Here is a 20,796-nt window from a genome sequence, read left to right on the forward strand (position 1 = left end):
GAGTGAGGTTGCGGCAAGGTGCAATGAGATCATGCGAGGTAGAATTGGGGACCTGGGACTCTGCCATCCCAGTGTGTTCTCGTTCTCTCTCTCATTCGCTCTCTCACATCAGTCTGCTGTGTCATGTGGTAACATGGTCCTTGCTCTCTAAGAGAACTTATGCAACATCTCCAGGCAATCATGCCTCCTCAGTAACTGGATGTCATGTATGCCTTCAGGGTCTGATATTGATTTTCAGTCAAATTGCAGTTCCTGACAAAGCCTGACATCACAATTTTTAAAAAAATTCTACAACCATTCTGCTCACCTCTGAATTTCCTCAGAACATTTGCAAACAAATAGGGAAATGCATAATTCAAATACAAGTTCAAGTTTATTATTATTATACAATTGTAAAGTACAACTTGACGAAACAGCATCCTTCTGTCCTTGGTAGAAAAACATGCAAACAAATACTGTACATAGATATTGCACACATATTTACAAGCAAACTATATGCAAAACATATATAAAAATAAATAAATGTTGTTAAATAATAGAAGATTCTTGTGAGCAGTTCATCAATCATTCGGCATTCTCACCGCCCGTGGGAGGAGGAGGAAGGAGGAAGAAGAAAGTTAGGGGTGGGAGCAGGAGGAGGGGATATGGGGAGGAAGAGGAAAAGGAGGGGAAGGGGAGGAGCAAAAGGATGATGATGGAGGGGGAGTGGAGGGAGGAGAGGAGCAGGGGAGTGGGAGGGGGAAGGGGAGGAGGAGCAGGGAGCAGGAGTGAGAGGAGGAAGGGGAGGAGTGAGGAAGGGGAGAGGAGGAAGATGATGATGATGGAGGGGGAGTGTGAATGGGAGTGGGGAGGAAAGGGAGGAGGAGGGGGGAGGGGAGCATTTTTTTAATGCTGAGAAAACCACAAAACTTCATCTCCCAACATTTTCTTCTTGGGCTCCAAGCAATCTTTCCAGGTGCATGGCGTCGTCCCCTTTGTCTCTCAGGGAGACCAAAAACAGATTAGGTGGCCATTTACAGTCAGTCACAAGTGAGCTGAATTGTTTATTGCCCCGTGGACTGAGATGCAGTAAATAGCTTCATTTTGTGTGCAAACTAGGCAAGTCAATTTGTACAGCAGGTAATGCACTTGTGGTGGAACCATTGTTGGTACATGTATGGCTGGCCTGCCCCTTGCTGACTGCACCTGTGTCCCGTCCCTCTTGATTCCCCTAATAATGGCAGCAACACCATAACCCCTCCCCCAGAACAAGCTCGGGTCAGCAACGTGAGATGCCCCATCAACTTAGAGTGAGAAAAGCCTATCAGTCAGGTCACTTCTAGTCTTGGGAGTGATTGATAGTGCATCAGCAATAATAACAAATAAGACAACAGTGTAGGAACTGGTGAAACTGAATGTTCTCTAGACTAGAGAATAGTACCATTGAAAATAAGCAGGCAAAGGCTTCAAAAGTGTGATACTGAATTTTCGCTTGTCTATGATAGAAATTCCCCACTCCCTCCCATTCTGACCCCTTCAGCTCTTCTAGTGGAGATCAGCATGTGCTTGAGGAACCTTGCCTTTTAAAACACTACTTCAATATGCATTGTTTTAATTCCATAGTTTCCAGTGAGGATGCTCCTATTTGCATGACCTGCAGAGCAGCCATTCTCAACATTTTTTTGACCATGGCCCCCTTAGGACTTTGTTCAACGTTAACCGGCTCCCTTCCCTGCGAAGCAGTCGTTTAAATGTTTTCTCCCATACTCTCCTACCAACTATATAAAAATATTAAGAATTCTGTCCATGCCCCCCCTCCTTTAAACCTGCTGTACCCCCCCCCCAGGGGAGCCACATGATCAGCTCGAGAGCCATTCTTTGTTTCCATTTCAATTGTATCGAGCCACCTCCAGTTAATCTCTCCAACACAGTCTTTCCCTCACCTCTCCTGGCTTTCTCTCAATCTTAATATTTGTCTTTCTCTCACCTTTTCCAGTCAAATGAAACATTGCTAATACGATATGGTAACTTTCATAATCAGAATTTATTGTCATGAACAAGTCATGAAATCTCTGCATCTCTGTCCACATTTAATGACCAAGATATTCAATGTGTTCTTACAGACCAAGGCAAACTTTAGAAGTTTGACTTTTATTTTAATTTCTAAAGGTATTTAAAAGAAATTACCTGATAAATTAAGACAGGGGTTGTATCATTGTAATTTGTCAGGAAGAGAACTGTCCTGGGAGCTTGTTGAAATTTCAGAGCCAATTTATTTATTTGCCTCCTTCGTCCTCAGAAATCGGATCATCGGAATTACTTCAAAAATATGCTACATTCACCCCAAAAGTTCAATAACTGGGATCCAACATTATCAGATAGATGTTTTCGCTGCAAGAAGGAAATGGGAACAACAGTACATGCAATTTGGGCATGTGAGAAAGTGAAAATGTTTTGGGAAGATCTAAATCAGATATTAAATAAAATAACAAAAAACAACATACCAAAAATCCAGAGATCTTTCTTCGAAGTAATGTAGGAATTAGGCCTCAAACTGGATGAAGCGCAAAAAAGATTTATAATGATAGCCTTAGCTGTAGCAAAAAAATGTATAATGTCAACTTGGAAATCGGAAGAGTCCCTGAGAATACAGCAAAGGTACATGGAAATTAATAAATGTATTCCATTGGAAAAAAGAACATATAATTAAAAAAAATAAAGTCACATTATTTGAACAAATTTGGGAACCGTACATGGAACATAACTGAGAGGGCTTGCCTCGGACCTCCACCCCCTAAAATGATAAGAAGACAAAACGACTTGATCCAGTGTGTAAAAGAAGATGACACATTTTTCTTGTTCATTTTTCATTGTGTGATGACATTGTTTAATAATTTTATTATATTGTATATGTTGAATGTTTATTGGATTTGGAGGGGGTGGGAAGAGGGGAGGGAAGGTGGGGGGGGGATAAAAGGGGAGAAAATGCCACTGTATATTTAAGAGGGAAATGTTTGTATGTATTTTGGTTGATATGGTTCACAGTGTGAAAAATAAAAAATTATAAAAAAAGAATATGCGACATTCTAGCTTCAACTTAACCCAAGAGATCAGAAGGCAAAAAAGTTCATTTTTTTTCACCCTGCATCTAAATTTGTGCAAAGCAAAATGGAGTTAAAAATAAATGCAAATTGTCATTTTAATTTTTTTTAAATTTGCATATTTTTTGTTATAATTCAATATTTGTTTTTTTTCCTCTTTATCCAGGCAAATACAATGGAAAAACCAAGAAGATGTACAAACATATGGAAAATTGCATACCTTATTTTGTTTATCTTTATTATTAGAGGAGGTAAAAATATATTATTCTTATTCCATTTTTATTGCATGGTTTAAAACTGTCATTTTTCCCCCAATTGTTAGAATTCAGAGAAGAACCTGTGCATCCTATATTCAACCTTCCACAATCTTAGCTTGAGAAACATGCCTTCCTAATATGCTCAACTCAACATTTCTGAAGTTTCCCTTTGTCTTAAAAACACATTGAATATCTTGGTCATTAAACGTGCTTTGTAATGAAGTTATTCAATAGTTTCGAATGAGGTTCCTATTTTCACATCCTGCAGAGTATTTATATCTTTAAGTATTTATACGTTTAAGTATTTCTATGTTTGAATAGACACTACTAAAAATAGGATGTTCGCAGATGCAAGAAAATGCATAGCAGCGACATGGAAATCAGATTCACACAGATTGGCATGTTCAAATACGTAGTTGTATACCTCTCAAGAAGATTACATATAATTTGAGAAATAGATATGACTTTTTAAAAATTTGATGCCCACATTTATATATTGTAGTGTGACAGTATATAGATATGTTTTTGGGAGATAAGTTGGGAAAGGTTTGTTAGAGTAGGTTACATACAAACACTTTAAAACAGATCTTATTTGAAGTACTGGAGCTCTGCTAATGCTAGACATGTTGGCTGCACAGCTTTTGAAAGAGCCCAAGAGACTTCACTAATGGATTGTTGTTTACAAAAGGCATCAGATGAAAGATCTTGTTGGAGCGGCAGATTGTCTGGAGCTGTTCTAATAGGGTCATGTGGTTTTGTAAGCAGAGAGAATCGAACAGGATTTCTCTATGAGAGAGACACACAGAGATCACTTCTCATGTTACAACCATCAACCGCAGCTGGGACTGGAAAACCCTGATGGGGCAAGTTTCTTCACCAAGAAACTGAAATGGCTGATAGAATTACATCAGTTATGAATGTCCTGGAACAACAAATCGCTCTCTGAAAACCAACAAGAACCTTCCTGAGCGGGAACCATTTACCTTTCAAGCACTAAAGCCTGGTGACATTTGTAAATTTTGACAGTGGAGATGCATGATCCTCTGAAGTTCAGTACTGCAACAAACACCATCGGGAGTTCCTGAGACGCATGGCCTTGTGTCCTGGAAGTGCAAGAACATAAAAAGACTTATTGCAATTTCTGCCCTGAGACTGAACTGACTTGGAAGCCAAAGTTCACCCCACTTGTGGCATGGCTTCAAGATCTGTGGCTCCTACCTCACACCATGGTCACAATTCCTTCCCCCATCACCCACTGGGCTAAAAGAATGTACACCCTCTTTCCGCTTCTAAAAGAGCCATGAATGATGCTCAAAAAATGTGGACGATTCAGAGAAACCAAAATCACACCGGTTCATTCAAACAATCAGCACACAGATTGACTGGAAAAAGATGATGATCGGGGAAGAGAAGTGTTTATTTGTTTGTTTAATTGTTGACATATGATGGCTAAATAATGAGTCAAATGGAATCATTTCAGGTTTATAACCTTAACCTCTCTTTCTTTTTATTTTTCACAGATCAGGATGGATCTGATTCCTCAGAGGGTCAGTAATTTAATGTTTATAATCATTTACTATACTCTACCACATTAAATCCACATCAGAGCACACACTGGAACCTGCTCTGAGCAAACTCCCCAGATCTCTTGAGGTGATCAAACGTTGAACGTATTTCACAGAGGACATGGTAGCTGGTGTTAATTCTAAGCTGTTTCTTTCTGTTAGTCGGCAAACTTGGGTCATAACTCAAGCTGATCCTAACGTACTCAAAGTCACACACTTTGCCATTGATGTTGATCACTTTCTGACCACTTCCATCTTCGACACATTAGCTGAAACTCAGCCTTCACATGGGCAGCAATGGATTTTAAAAAACCCAGCAAACCACAATATTTCAGGGAAAAGCAAATCCTCGAGTAATGAATAAGACAAAATGTTGACTGATGTAAATAGCAACAAAGATTCCTAATCAATGCAATTAAAATATTTCAGATTTTCAAAACTTTCCTTTTATAACTACAGAAGAATCCATGACAGCAACTTCAGTGAGTGATGTCAGTTTTACTGTCATCACATTTCACTAGTTCCTTGCGTCCTTTACTAACCAATGGTCGAATCAAGAGATGATAAACCCAGTGCTGGAAATATTTAGAACACATACAATTTTAAAGACTCTCTTCAGGATTTTCAAATACGTTCAGAATAAAATACACTGAGAGGATAATCACACAGGTTCATTCAAACAGTCAACACACAGGTTATCTGGAGAAAGATAATGAAAAGGGAAGAGAAATGAGTGATTAATTGTTGTTGCATAATGGCGAAATAATGAGTCAAATGGAATCATTTCAGAATTACAAGCTTAGTCTCTCTCTCTTTATTTTTCACAGATCAGGATGGATCTCATTCCTCAAAGGGTCAGTAATTTAACGTTTATAATCATTTACTATCCTCTGCCACTTTGAATCCTTTTTGGACCGAGTGCTGAGGAAATTGAAAAGTTGTAATTCTTGTTCTCCGAGGGTTGGAAATATTTGCACGCTACTTTTGAGGAATTCCAAATACAAATCATAGTGAATACTTTGAAAGGAGGACCCTGTGGTTTACATTCCTCATGGGGCTATTCTCAGCATTAACTTGCCAGTAACTGATCTGTTACCAGAGTTAAATAAACCTCTCTGCGCTCTCTCATAAACTTTGCCAGAGCTTCTGAAGCAGCAGACAAACGTCCAGAGGCTCAGACTTGCAGGAACGGCTTTGGCCAGTGATGGTCGACTGTAACAGTTCACAGCCACTCACAAAATTATTCGATTGGAGTTGAAGTAATTAGCAGCATTATAATTGAGATTATAATCCCGCTAGAGAGGGATGAGCACGAGTCTTGAATGGTCAGTGTGAGCAGTTTCTTTGGTCGTTCAGCATTCTCACTCAGCAGTTACTCAGCGCGATGGTGTTAGCTCCGATGCTCCTGTATCTTCTCCCTGATGGGAGAAGCTGAAAGATGCTGTGTGCAGGGGTGGAAGGTGTCCTCAATGAATCTTCGGGAAGTTTAGGCAGAGCAGTGGCAAGTGGAATTTAATCCACACAGACAGTTGGTAATGCACTTCGAGAATCAAATTCTGGTAGGTCCTATGGAATAAATAGAAAGTTTCTTTGCAGCATTGATGGGCAGAGTAATTGCCCATATCCATAACTCACTGAAAATAGTGACACCAGTGAAAAGGTTAATGAAGAAAACATTGGGTAAGTTTGATTTTGAAGGCCGAGGCATTGAATAGAAGAGTTGGGACATCATATTGCAGATAGAAAACTTTGTTTAGAGTTCTTGTCAACAAACTACAGAAGGATTTAGTAGCAAAAGAGAGTATGCAGAAGCGATTCACAAGGATTTTGGCTGGAATGAATTCTTACTGGAACGTAAGCGGGGTGGGGGGAGGGGTTGACTTTATGGAGTTTTATATACGTTGAGGAGCAGAGAACATAAATGTTCAGCTTCCTTTACCCAGATGAATCTTGAATTAGAGGTTTCAGATGGGAGTGGATTCATTTAAAGATGTCAGAGGTAAGCTTGCATTCACAACGATACAGATTCTGCAAATCTGAAAGCAGAAAATATTGCCGATACTCCATGTTTGTGAAGAGCAACACAGGTTGACAATGGTACTCAAATATGTTCTTTACTGTTATGAGCCCAGAGGACCCCAAACCCAGCAGCAATAGATAATCACCAAGACAAATGGCTACTTAAACAAAAGTTGGTTTTAATTATCTTTAAACATGAAAACAGGATCAAACTTTATTTTATCATTATTAACTTAACTAACCCTAACTTAACCCCCTTCTAATCCTAAGCACACATGTATGTTATGTGTGTATGTAAGTTTAGAACATTTCTTTGAGTCACAGTCCAATCTCACTTCTCATTCCTCCAAGTTCACTGGTTGCAGGCAATTCTTATATTGTGCACAGAATTTAACATTTATGAAGTTCACCAGGCTTTGGTGCTAAAAAAGTAAATGGTCACTGCTCAGAAAGGTTCTTGTCGGTTTTGGAGAGAGATTTGTTGTTTGCTGGACACCCACAACTGATTCCTCGTAACCAGCCACGTCAGTGTCTTGCCGAAGAAATTTACCCCATCAGGTTCTCCAAATGATCATCTCTTCCTTTCAGGTCATCACACAATTCCTTTTTGTTTCCCTTATTTGAAGTGAAACATTAGGCAGCCAGTCGTCTCTTATTCCATGAACCACAAGGACTTTGACCAGGCTGAACTAAGCACTCACAACCTGTCTCCCAATTGGGGTTTTCCTCAAGGTTGCCAGCTTGCCCTGTTCCAGTCGCAGCTGCTGCTGCTGAGCTGTGAAATTGCTGAACTGAATTTTCCTGCTCTCTCTCTCTGTCTCTCTCTCTCTCTTTCTCTCTCTCTCTCGCTCTTTCTCTCTCTCTCACTCTCTCTCTCTCTCTCTCTCTCTCTCTTTCTCTCTCTCTCTCTCTCTCTCTCTCTTTCTCTCTCTCTATCAGAGAGAAATCCTATTTTACTCTCTCTGCTTGCAAAACCACATGACTCTCATGGCAGGATCCCCCAACCAACAATTTAGTGAATTACATGAACCTCATCCACTCCACCTTAATTACAGATCTTTCCTTTTGTCTTGCAAAGGCCAATTTAAAAATGTCTCACGGTCAGTATCTTTTAATGTTGCAAGTTCCACTCCAGACAGCCTGAGGCTCTGACGAGTTCTTTCACCTGTTGTCTTTTGGTAAACAATAATCCATTAGTGAAGTCTCTTAAGCATGCTCCAAAGATTTTGCAAAGGCTATTAGCACTGGCCTGTCTAGCATGAGTAGAGCTCCAGTATTTTAAATAAGATCTGTTTTAAAGTGTGTGTGTGTGTTTGAGTGTGTGTGTGTGTATGACCTACACCAAAAAACCTGCCCCAATTTATCTCCCAAAAACATATCTATAATCTGTCACAGTAGAACCAGCAATGAATGGCATCTTTACAACGTGGTCTGTGAGCAGGCTGGTCTCAATAGAACTGCTCTCAATAGAATAGCTTCCAAATTTGTTTCACCCAGAGCTCAAAGGTGCTGGCCTGGATCTGATTGGAGATCTTCAATCCAGAACGTCATTGGTGAATCTGAAGGATGTTGATGGTGGTTTTCATTGTCAACAATACCCAGAGTAGCTGTCTTCTAATTTAGAGCCAATTAATTGAATGTTATGCACCAGAAGCCCTGTGGGATTTTATTTCAGGCCACTGGATTGGTCATCCAAGTCTCAGAGCCAGACCGACAGTGCCCTTTTGGGACAAAGACACTTTTTTCATTACTTTGTCCATGTCCACCAGACTTTTAAATTTGTAATCAAACACTTCACATGTGATTAAGGTGCACATTCCAGATTTTATTCAGGGTTATTTATGTACATTTTTGTTTGACCATGTAGAAAATGCAGCACTTTTTATACATAGTCCCCTCATTTCAGGGCACCATAATATTTGGGACATAGTAATGGTACGTATATTAAAGTAGTCATGTTTAGTACTTTGTTGCAAATCCCCTGCAGGCAATGACTGATTGAAGTCTGTGATTCATAGACATCGCCAGGTACTGAGCATCTTCTCCGGTGATGCTCTGCCAGATCTTGACTGCAGCCATCTTCAGCTCCTGCTTGTTTCGGGGAGTTTGTCCCCTTACGTTTTCTCTTCAACATGTGGAAGGCATGCTCAACTGGATTTAGATTGAGTGTCTGATATTGCCATTCAAGAATTTCACAGTTCTTAGCTTTGAAAAACACATTTGTTGCTTTAGCAGATTGTTTGGGATCATTATCTTTTTGTAGGATGAAATAGTGTCCAATGAGTTTGGAGGCATTTTCTCAAATATGAGCAGATTTGATGTTTCTGTGCACCTCAGAATTCATTTTGCTACTGCCATCAGCAGTTACTTCATCAATGAAGGTAAGTGCGTCAGTACCCACGGCAGCCATACATGCCCAGGCCTGAACAACCCACCACCATGTTTCACAGATGAGGTGGTATGCTTTGGATCTGGGCAGTTCCTTTCCACACTTTGCTCTGGCCATCACTCTGATACAGATTAATCTTGGTCTAATCCATCCACAAGACCTTTTTCCAGAATTCTACAGGCTCTTTTAAATACTTCTCGGCAAACTATAATCTGCCCATCCTGCTTCTGTGGCTAACTAGTGGTTTGTATCTTGCTGAGTAGCCTCTGTAATTCAGTTCATTAAGTCTTCTGTAGACAGTAGTCATTGACACATCCACAACTGTCTCCTGAAGAGTGTTTCGCAGATCGACAGGGATTTGAGGATTTCTTTTATTATGATGATAAAGGCTTGTACAATGTCACACCAATCCTTGAGCGGAAGCATTGAATCGCTCAGTGTTTTTGATCATAGAAAATTGAAAAATACAAATCAGGAGAATGAGAAGCCAAACCTTTTCTTAAACTCTGTTCTGAAATTCTACCATATTGTTGAGACCTTTAATCCTATTGATTTGCAAATTGAGTCCAGTTACCAACTGAGCATCCACTCCCTCTGAACCCAGAATCCCAGGAACTCGTGGCCATTGCTACCAACTCCCTTACAGTGCTTGAGCAGTTCCCCGAACCTGGGAACTTCTGCCCTGTCAGTGCAAGAGTGAAAATCACAGTGTAAGTCATTCAAATGCAAGTTCAGCTCCAAAGTACTGCTGGCCTGGAGCTCCACTCACCTGTGGGATGGCTCAGGGTCCTGCAGCTCCAATCTCACTCCATGTTTGCAGTTCCTTCCTCACATCCACTCGACCAAGGGTGGCCCGTCTGTTCCCTCAACAGAGCTGTGAAGGATGGTCATGAAGACTCAGCAAACTCAAAATTATAGGAATGCCTCACATAATCAAGACTCAGCCTGTTCCGGATATTCAGTCAAGAAAATTTTGGTTGATCATCATCTGTGAAATGGAAACATTTCAGATTTCACAAAATAATTTCTCTTATTTTATCTGCAAATAACTATGAATCAGGTGTGAAACAGTGACAATTCTTCTTGCTTTTGTTATCCTCTGGCTCTTTGAATTCTTTATTGACTAGGGTCGAATAGGAAGACAAAAAGTTGTAACTATTGTTCAAAACAGGAGTTGAAAGACTTGCAGGTCTTCAAGCTTCTACAAGTGCCCCTGGATTTCCAAACTTCATTCAGAGAGGTCTTGATGGAAGTCGGCCACTTGATGTGCACGGCAACATCCCACAGTGAACAATTTGGTGAATTATTTGAATATCCTTCTCCATTATGTTGGATGTGGGCTAAATTTTGGAATCATGTCTCTCCATTTTCTGAGTGAACCATTGGATCTTTTCAGTGTTCATGTCCATTTCCTTTTGACAAAGATTTGAGAAAGGATTACAGAGTGGGAAATCTTCCTGCTCCCATTAGAACCTGCGCAGCCCTCAGTGGGATCATTGTTGATGTTCCAGCTCAGTGTCAGTTTCCATTTCCAACCCATATTTCCCCCACTACAGCTGAGATCAAAAATCCTATTATTTTGTACATTGAATCTATGTTGCAACTGAGCATCCACATGCTCTGAAGTGGAGAATCCCAGGGATTCTCAGCACTGCAGTCGCTCTATTCTGGTCCCTTGACAGGTCCTGGCAGATTGGAAGACAGCAAAGGTCACCCCAATGCTCAACCAAATAGAGGTATGCAAAGGGCAGGTAACCAGAAGGCAGTTAGATTAACTTCACTTACTCTAGTTTTCAAGAAACTATCAAACGTTGCAAATATCGATCAGATCAAGAATTGGAAGGCTGTGAGATTTGTGACTTGGAATCAAAGCCTCAGAACATTAAAGCCCAATTCAGAGTGAATTGTCTAAGAGGAAGTTTCCTGGGGTGACAGAGAGGAAGGTGGCAGATGTATTAACACGGCAGGATCCCCCAACCAACAATTTAGTGAATTACATGAACCTCATCCATTCCACCTTAATGACTGATCTTTCCTTTTGTCTCTACAGGGAGGCCATGCAAAGGCCAATATAAAAATGATAAGTCTCACGGTCAGTATCTTTTTACGTTGTAAGGAAATTTGTGATTATTTTTAATTACATTTATGACGAATGCAAATGCACAGATTCAGGAAAAGGTTGGATTTCTTGTGATTATAAACTTGTTTTTTTTGCTATGTCATTTCAGGAAATAAATCAGAATGAAATGTTTTCTGTTTTATGGATTTTGATCAATGCTCTCCAGTTCCATATTGCTCACGTTATTCAGTAATCGCCGATGCCCAACGCTAATTTTAATGATAGACTTGCTCCTGGCAGCACGGTGCACTGGACAGGGCACCCAGCAGTACAGAGCCCAGAGTAATTCAGTGACCGCCCAATATCATTGGGTCACTGATGAAAACAGCATCCTGTCGGATGTTGGATGTGGAGAAAAGCCACTCTGGAAAGGAAGTGCTGGATGGCTTCAGTGCAGGCAGGTCATAGAAAGTAGGAAAATAAGAATCAGTAGCAGGAGGAGCCCACTTTCCTCTTAGAGCCCACTTTCCTCTTAGAGCCCACTTTTCTCTTAGAGCCCGTTCTGCCAATCAGTGAACTCTTTGTTGATGTTCGACTCACTGTCGGCTCCCACCTCCAACCGATGTATCCTCTGGTGTTGCTGAGATCAAAACTCCGACTGATTTGTGCGTTGAATCTGTGCAGGCCCCTGAAAGTCCACAACTCTCTGAAGCACATAATCCCAGGGGTTCACAGTAATACGCCAACTCCCTGAAACTCTCTTTCTTGCTGTCTCTACAGAGATGCATTGCATGAACAAGTATGAAAGTCTCAAATGCAAATGTCAGTAGCTTCCAGCGGTTTAAATTCTTTGTTTATCATGAATCCAAATGCTAAGAACTCTTGGAAGGCTGTTTTCTCAGTCACAGTTGCTCCCAGCGTAAATCACAATGAAACAGTTTGGGCATTATTGTATTCTGGTGGAATCTGAAAGTGCAAAAACTGTTGTAAAATTACTGTGACAGAGTATAGATATGTTTCTGGGAGATAAATTGGGAAACGTTTGTTAGAGTAGGTCACGTACAAACACTTTAAAACAGATCTTATTTGAAGTACTGGAGCTCTGCTAATGCTAAACATATTGGCTCCACAGCTTTTGAAAGAGCCCAAGAGACTTCACTAATGGATTGCTGTTTACAAAAGGCATCAGATGAAAGATCTTGTTGGAGCGGCAGATTGTCTGGAGCTGTTCTAATAGGGTCATGTGGTTTTGTAAGCAGAGAGAGTCAAGCAGGATTTCTCTCTGAGAGAGACACACAGAGATCACTTCCCATGTTACAGCCAGCAACCGCAGCTGGGACTGGATCAGGACAAGCTAGCAATCTTGTGGAAAACCCCATGTGGACGGCAGGTTGTAAGTGTTTGATTCAGCCTGGTCAAAGTCCTTGTGGCTCATGCAAGAGGAGAGGACCGGCTGTCTAATGTTTCACTTGGAATAAGCGAAACAAAAAGGAACTCTGTGGTGACCTGAGAGAAAGAGGTCATCATCTGGAAAACCCTGATGGGGCAAGTTTCTTCACCAAGACACTGAAATGGCTGATGGAAGTACATCAGTTATGAATGTCCTGGAACAACAAATCGCTCTCTGAAAACCGACAAGAACCTTCCTGAGCGGGAACCACTTACCTTTCAAGCACTAAAGCCTGGTGACATTTGTAAATTTTGACAGTGGAGATGCATGATCCTCTGAAGTTCAGTATTGCACCAAACACCATCGGCAGTTCCCGAGACGCGTGGCCTTGTGTCCTGGAAGTGCAAGAACATAAAAAGACTTATTGCAATTTCTGCCCTGAGACTGACTTGGAAGCCAAAGTTCACCCCACTTGTGGCATGGCTTCGATATCTGTGGCTCCAACCTCACACCATGGTCACAATTCCTTCCCCCATCACACACTGGGCTAAGAGAGTGTGCACCCTCTTTCCGCTTCTCAAAGAGCCGTGAATGATGCTCATAAAATGTGGACGATTCAGAGAAACCAAAATCACACCGGTTCATTCAAACAATCAGCACACAGGTTGACTGGAAAAAGATGATGATCAGGGAAGAGAAGTGTTTATTTGTTTGTTTAATTGTTGTCATGGTTAAAAAATGAGTCAAATGGAATCATTTCAAATTTACAAGCTTAACCCCTCTTTCTTTTTATTTTTCACAGATCAGGATGGATCTGATTCCTCAGAGGGTCAGTAATTTAATGTTTATAATCATTTACTATACTCTACCACATTAAATCCACATCAGAGCACACACTGGAACCTGCTCTGAGCAAACTCCCCAGATCTCTTGAGGTGATCAAACGTTGAACGTATTTCACAGAGGACATGGTAGCTGGTGTTAATTCTAAGCTGTTTCTTTCTGTTAGTCGGCAAACTTGGGTCATAACTCAAGCTGATCCTAACGTACTCAAAGTCACACACTTTGCCATTGACGTTGATCACTTTCTGACCACTTCCATCTTCGACACATTAGCTGAAACTCAGCCTTCACATGGGCAGCAATGGATTTTAAAAAACCCAGCAAACCACAATATTTCAGGGAAAAGCAAATCCTCGAGTAATGAATAAGACAAAATGTTGACTGATGTAAATAGCAACAAAGATTCCTAATCAATGCAATTAAAATATTTCAGATTTTCAAAACTTTCCTTTTATAACTACAGAAGAATCCATGACAGCAACTTCAGTGAGTGATGTCGGTTTTACTGTCATCACATTTCACTAGTTCCTTGCGTCCTTTACTAACCAATGGTCGAATCAAGAGATGATAAACCCAGTGCTGGAAATATTTAGAACACATGCAATTTTAAAGACTCTCTTCAGGATTTTCAAATACGTTCAGAATAAAATACACTGAGAGGATAATCACACAGGTTCATTCAAACAGTCAACACACAGGTTATCTGGAGAAAGATAATGAAAAGGGAAGAGAAATGAGTGATTAATTGTTGTTGCATAATGGCGAAATAATGAGTCAAATGGAATCATTTCAGAATTACAAGCTTAGTCTCTCTCTCTTTATTTTTCACAGATCAGGATGGATCTCATTCCTCAAAGGGTCAGTAATTTATCGTTTATAATCATTTACTATCCTCTGCCACTTTGAATCCTTTTTGGACCGAGTGCTGAGGAAATTGAAAAGTTGTAATTCTTGTTCTCCGAGGGTTGGAAATATTTGCACGCTACTTTTGAGGAATTCCAAATACAAATCATAGTGAATACTTTGAAAGGAGGACCCTGTGGTTTACATTCCTCATGGGGCTATTCTCAGCATTAACTTGCCGGTAACTGATCTGTTACCAGAGTTAAATAAACCTCTCTGCGCTCTCTCATAAACTTTGCCAGAGCTTCTGAAGCAGCAGACAAACGTCCAGAGGCTCAGACTTGCAGGAACGGCTTTGGCCAGTGATGGTCGACTGTAACAGTTCACAGCCACTCACAAAATTATTCGATTGGAGTTGAAGTAATTAGCAGCATTATAATTGAGATTATAATCCCGGTAGAGAGGGATGAGCACGAGTCTTGAATGGTCATTGTGAGCAGTTTCTTTGGTCGTTCAGCATTCTCACTCAGCAGTTACTCAGCGCGATGGTGTTAGCTCCGATGCTCCTGTATCTCTTCCCTGATGGGAGAAGCTGAAAGATGCTGTGTGCAGGGGTGGAAGGTGTCCTCAATGAATCTTCGGGAAGTTTAGGCAGAGCAGTGGCAAGTGGAATTTAATCCACACAGACAGTTGGTAATGCACTTCGAGAATCAAATTCTGGTAGGTCCTATGGAATAAATAGAAAGTTTCTTTGCAGCATTGATGGGCAGAGTTATTGCCCATATCCATAACTCACTGAAAACAGTGACACCAGTGAAAAGGTTAATGAAGAAAACATTGGGTAAGTTTGATTTTGAAGGCCGAGGCATTGAATAGAAGAGTTGGGACATCATATTGCAGATAGAAAACTTTGTTTAGAGTTCTTGTCAACAAACTACAGAAGGATTTAGTAGCAAAAGAGAGTATGCAGAAGCGATTCACAAGGATTTTGGCTGGAATGAATTCTTACTGGAACGTAAGCGGGGTGGGGGGAGGGGTTGACTTTATGGAGTTTTATATATGTTGAGGAGCAGAGAACATAAATGTTCAGCTTCCTTTACCCAGAGGAATCTTGAATTAGAGGTTTCAGATGGGAGTGGATTCATTTAAAGATGTCAGAGGTAAGCTTGCATTCACAACGATACAGATTCTGCAAATCTGAAAGCAGAAAATATTGCCGATACTCCATGTTTGTGAAGAGCAACACAGGTTGACAATGGTACTCAAATATGTTCTTTACTGTTATGAGCCCAGAGGACCCCAAACCCAGCAGCAATAGATAATCACCAAGACAAATGGCTACTTAAACAAAAGTTGGTTTTAATTATCTTTAAACATGAAAACAGGATCAAACTTTATTTTATCATTATTAACTTAACTAACCCTAACTTAACCCCCTTCTAATCCTAAGCACACATGTATGTTATGTGTGTATGTAAGTTTAGAATATTTCTTTGAGTCACAGTCCAATCTCACTTCTCATTCCTCCAAGTTCACTGGTTGCAGGCAATTCTTATATTGTGCACAGAATTTAACATTTATGAAGTTCACCAGGCTTTGGTGCTAAAAAAGTAAATGGTCACTGCTCAGAAAGGTTCTTGTCGGTTTTGGAGAGAGATTTGTTGTTTGCTGGACACCCACAACTGATTCCTCGTAACCAGCCACGTCAGTGTCTTGCCGAAGAAATTTATCCCATCAGTGTTCTCCAAATGATCATCTCTTCCTTTCAGGTCATCACACAATTCCTTTTTGTTTCCCTTATTTGAAGTGAAACATTAGGCAGCCAGTCGTCTCTTATTCCATGAACCACAAGGACTTTGACCAGGCTGAACTAAGCACTCACAACCTGTCTCCCAATTGGGGTTTTCCTCAAGGTTGCCAGCTTGCCCTGTTCCAGTCGCAGCTGCTGCTGCTGAGCTGTGAAATTGCTGAACTGAATTTTCCTGCTCTCTCTCTCTGTCTCTCTCTCTCTCTCTTTCTCTCTCTCTCTCGCTCTTTCTCTCTCTCTCACTCTCTCTCTCTCTCTCTCTCTCTCTTTCTCTCTCTCTCTCTCTCTCTCTTTCTCTCTCTCTATCAGAGAGAAATCCTATTTTACTCTCTCTGCTTGCAAAACCACATGACTCTCATGGCAGGATCCCCCAACCAACAATTTAGTGAATTACATGAACCTCATCCACTCCACCTTAATTACAGATCTTTCCTTTTGTCTTGCAAAGGCCAATTTAAAAATGTCTCACGGTCAGTATCTTTTAATGTTGCAAGTTCCACTCCAGACAGCCTGAGGCTCTGACGAGTTCTTTCACCTGTTGTCTTTTGGTAAACAATAATCCATTAGTGAAGTCTCTTAAGCATGCTCCAAAGATTTTGCAAAGGCTATTAGCACTGGCCTGTCTAGCATGAGTAGAGCTCCAGTATTTTAAATAAGATCTGTTTTAAAGTGTGTGTGTGTGTTTGAGTGTGTGTGTGTGTATGACCTACACCAAAAAACCTGCCCCAATTTATCTCCCAAAAACATATCTATAATCTGTCACAGTAGAACCAGCAATGAATGGCATCTTTACAACGTGGTCTGTGAGCAGGCTGGTCTCAATAGAACTGCTCTCAATAGAATAGCTTCCAAATTTGTTTCACCCAGAGCTCAAAGGTGCTGGCCTGGATCTGATTGGAGATCTTCAATCCAGAACGTCATTGGTGAATCTGAAGGATGTTGATGGTGGTTTTCATTGTCAACAATACCCAGAGTAGCTGTCTTCTAATTTAGAGCCAATTAATTGAATGTTATGCACCAGAAGCCCTGTGGGATTTTATTTCAGGCCACTGGATTGGTCATCCAAGTCTCAGAGCCAGACCGACAGTGCCCTTTTGGGACAAAGACACTTTTTTCATTACTTTGTCCATGTCCACCAGACTTTTAAATTTGTAATCAAACACTTCACATGTGATTAAGGTGCACATTCCAGATTTTATTCAGGGTTATTTATGTACATTTTTGTTTGACCATGTAGAAAATGCAGCACTTTTTATACATAGTCCCCTCATTTCAGGGCACCATAATATTTGGTAATGGTACGTATATTAAAGTAGTCATGTTTAGTACTTTGTTGCAAATCCCCTGCAGGCAATGACTGATTGAAGTCTGTGATTCATAGACATCGCCAGGTACTGAGCATCTTCTCCGGTGATGCTCTGCCAGATCTTGACTGCAGCCATCTTCAGCTCCTGCTTGTTTCGGGGAGTTTGTCCCCTTACGTTTTCTCTTCAACATGTGGAAGGCATGCTCAACTGGATTTAGATTGAGTGTCTGATATTGCCATTCAAGAATTTCACAGTTCTTAGCTTTGAAAAACACATTTGTTGCTTTAGCAGATTGTTTGGGATCATTATCTTTTTGTAGGATGAAATAGTGTCCAATGAGTTTGGAGGCATTTTCTCAAATATGAGCAGATTTGATGTTTCTGTGCACCTCAGAATTCATTTTGCTACTGCCATCAGCAGTTACTTCATCAATGAAGGTAAGTGCGTCAGTACCCACGGCAGCCATACATGCCCAGGCCTGAACAACCCACCACCATGTTTCACAGATGAGGTGGTATGCTTTGGATCTGGGCAGTTCCTTTCCACACTTTGCTCTGGCCATCACTCTGATGCAGATTAATCTTGGTCTAATCCATCCACAAGACCTTTTTCCAGAATTCTACAGGCTCTTTTAAATACTTCTCGGCAAACTATAATCTGCCCATCCTGCTTCTGTGGCTAACTAGTGGTTTGTATCTTGCTGAGTAGCCTCTGTAATTCAGTTCATTAAGTCTTCTGTAGACAGTAGTCATTGACACATCCACAACTGTCTCCTGAAGAGTGTTTCGCAGATCGACAGGGATTTGAGGATTTCTCTTATTATGATGATAAAGGCTTGTACAATGTCACACCAATCCTTGAGCGGAAGCATTGAATCGCTCAGTGTTTTTGATCATAGAAAATTGAAAAATACAAATCAGGAGAATGAGAAGCCAAACCTTTTCTTAAACTCTGTTCTGAAATTCTACCATATTGTTGAGACCTTTAATCCTATTGATTTGCAAATTGAGTCCAGTTACCAACTGAGCATCCACTCCCTCTGAACCCAGAATCCCAGGAACTCGTGGCCATTGCTACCAACTCCCTTACAGTGCTTGAGCAGTTCCCCGAACCTGGGAACTTCTGCCCTGTCAGTGCAAGAGTGAAAATCACAGTGTAAGTCATTCAAATGCAAGTTCAGCTCCAAAGTACTGCTGGCCTGGAGCTCCACTCACCTGTGGGATGGCTCAGGGTCCTGCAGCTCCAATCTCACTCCATGTTTGCAGTTCCTTCCTCACATCCACTCGACCAAGGGTGGCCCGTCTGTTCCCTCAACAGAGCTGTGAAGGATGGTCATGAAGACTCAGCAAACTCAAAATTATAGGAATGCCTCACATAATCAAGACTCAGCCTGTTCCGGATATTCAGTCAAGAAAATTTTGGTTGATCATCATCTGTGAAATGGAAACATTTCAGATTTCACAAAATAATTTCTCTTATTTTATCTGCAAATAACTATGAATCAGGTGTGAAACAGTGACAATTCTTCTTGCTTTTGTTATCCTCTGGCTCTTTGAATTCTTTATTGACTAGGGTCGAATAGGAAGACAAAAAGTTGTAACTATTGTTCAAAACAGGAGTTGAAAGACTTGCAGGTCTTCAAGCTTCTACAAGTGCCCCTGGATTTCCAAACTTCATTCAGAGAGGTCTTGATGGAAGTCGGCCACTTGATGTGCACGGCAACATCCCACAGTGAACAATTTGGTGAATTATTTGAATATCCTTCTCCATTATGTTGGATGTGGGCTAAATTTTGGAATCATGTCTCTCCATTTTCTGAGTGAACCATTGGATCTTTTCAGTGTTCATGTCCATTTCCTTTTGACAAAGATTTGAGAAAGGATTACAGAGTGGGAAATCTTCCTGCTCCCATTAGAACCTGCGCAGCCCTCAGTGGGATCATTGTTGATGTTCCAGCTCAGTGTCAGTTTCCATTTCCAACCCATATTTCCCCCACTACAGCTGAGATCAAAAATCCTATTATTTTGTACATTGAATCTATGTTGCAACTGAGCATCCACATGCTCTGAAGTGGAGAATCCCAGGGATTCTCAGCACTGCAGTCGCTCTATTCTGGTCCCTTGACAGGTCCTGGCAGATTGGAAGACAGCAAAGGTCACCCCAATGCTCAACCAAATAGAGGTATGCAAAGGGCAGGTAACCAGAAGGCAGTTAGATTAACTTCACTTACTCTAGTTTTCAAGAAACTATCAAACGTTGCAAATATCGATCAGATCAAGAATTGGAAGGCTGTGAGATTTGTGACTTGGAATCAAAGCCTCAGAACATTAAAGCCCAATTCAGAGTGAATTGTCTAAGAGGAAGTTTCCTGGGGTGACAGAGAGGAAGGTGGCAGATGTATTAACACGGCAGGATCCCCCAACCAACAATTTAGTGAATTACATGAACCTCATCCATTCCACCTTAATGACTGATCTTTCCTTTTGTCTCTACAGGGAGGCCATGCAAAGGCCAATATAAAAATGATAAGTCTCACGGTCAGTATCTTTTTACGTTGTAAGGAAATTTGTGATTATTTTTAATTACATTTATGACGAATGCAAATGCACAGATTCAGGAAAAGGTTGGATTTCTTGTGATTATAAACTTGTTTTTTTTGCTATGTCATTTCAGGAAATAAATCAGAATGAAATGTTTTCTGTTTTATGGATTTTGATCAATGCTCTCCAGTTCCATATTGCTCACGTTATTCAGTAATCGCCGATGCCCAACGCTAATTTTAATGATAGACTTGCTCCTGGCAGCACGGTGCACTGGACAGGGCACCCAGCAGTACAGAGCCCAGAGTAATTCAGTGACCGCCCAATATCATTGGGTCACTGATGAAAACAGCATCCTGTCGGATGTTGGATGTGGAGAAAAGCCACTCTGGAAAGGAAGTGCTGGATGGCTTCAGTGCAGGCAGGTCATAGAAAGTAGGAAAATAAGAATCAGTAGCAGGAGGAGCCCACTTTCCTCTTAGAGCCCACTTTCCTCTTAGAGCCCACTTTCCTCTTAGAGCCCACTTTTCTCTTAGAGCCCGTTCTGCCAATCAGTGAACTCTTTGTTGATGTTCGACTCACTGTCGGCTCCCACCTCCAACCGATGTATCCTCTGGTGTTGCTGAGATCAAAACTCCGACTGATTTGTGCGTTGAATCTGTGCAGGCCCCTGAAAGTCCACAACTCTCTGAAGCAC

The 20,796-nt window shown here is 41.0% G+C and overlaps 1 protein-coding gene across 1 annotated transcript in view; it reads left to right on the forward strand.

The window, feature by feature from the left end:
• Positions 1 to 20,796, forward strand: part of LOC138743835 (adhesion G-protein coupled receptor G5-like) — a 76,788-nt gene that overhangs the window by 11,601 nt on the left and 44,391 nt on the right. The window contains exons 3-9 of the mRNA XM_069899437.1: positions 3,247 to 3,331; positions 4,858 to 4,884; positions 5,730 to 5,756; positions 11,361 to 11,402; positions 13,562 to 13,588; positions 14,434 to 14,460; positions 20,055 to 20,096. Of these exons, the coding sequence (XP_069755538.1) occupies positions 3,247 to 3,331; positions 4,858 to 4,884; positions 5,730 to 5,756; positions 11,361 to 11,402; positions 13,562 to 13,588; positions 14,434 to 14,460; positions 20,055 to 20,096 (277 nt within the window). The remainder of the gene's footprint in view (positions 1 to 3,246; positions 3,332 to 4,857; positions 4,885 to 5,729; positions 5,757 to 11,360; positions 11,403 to 13,561; positions 13,589 to 14,433; positions 14,461 to 20,054; positions 20,097 to 20,796) is intronic.

Source organism: Narcine bancroftii, chromosome 10, assembly GCF_036971445.1.
Source record: "Narcine bancroftii isolate sNarBan1 chromosome 10, sNarBan1.hap1, whole genome shotgun sequence".
Classification (NCBI taxonomy): domain Eukaryota; kingdom Metazoa; phylum Chordata; class Chondrichthyes; order Torpediniformes; family Narcinidae; genus Narcine; species Narcine bancroftii.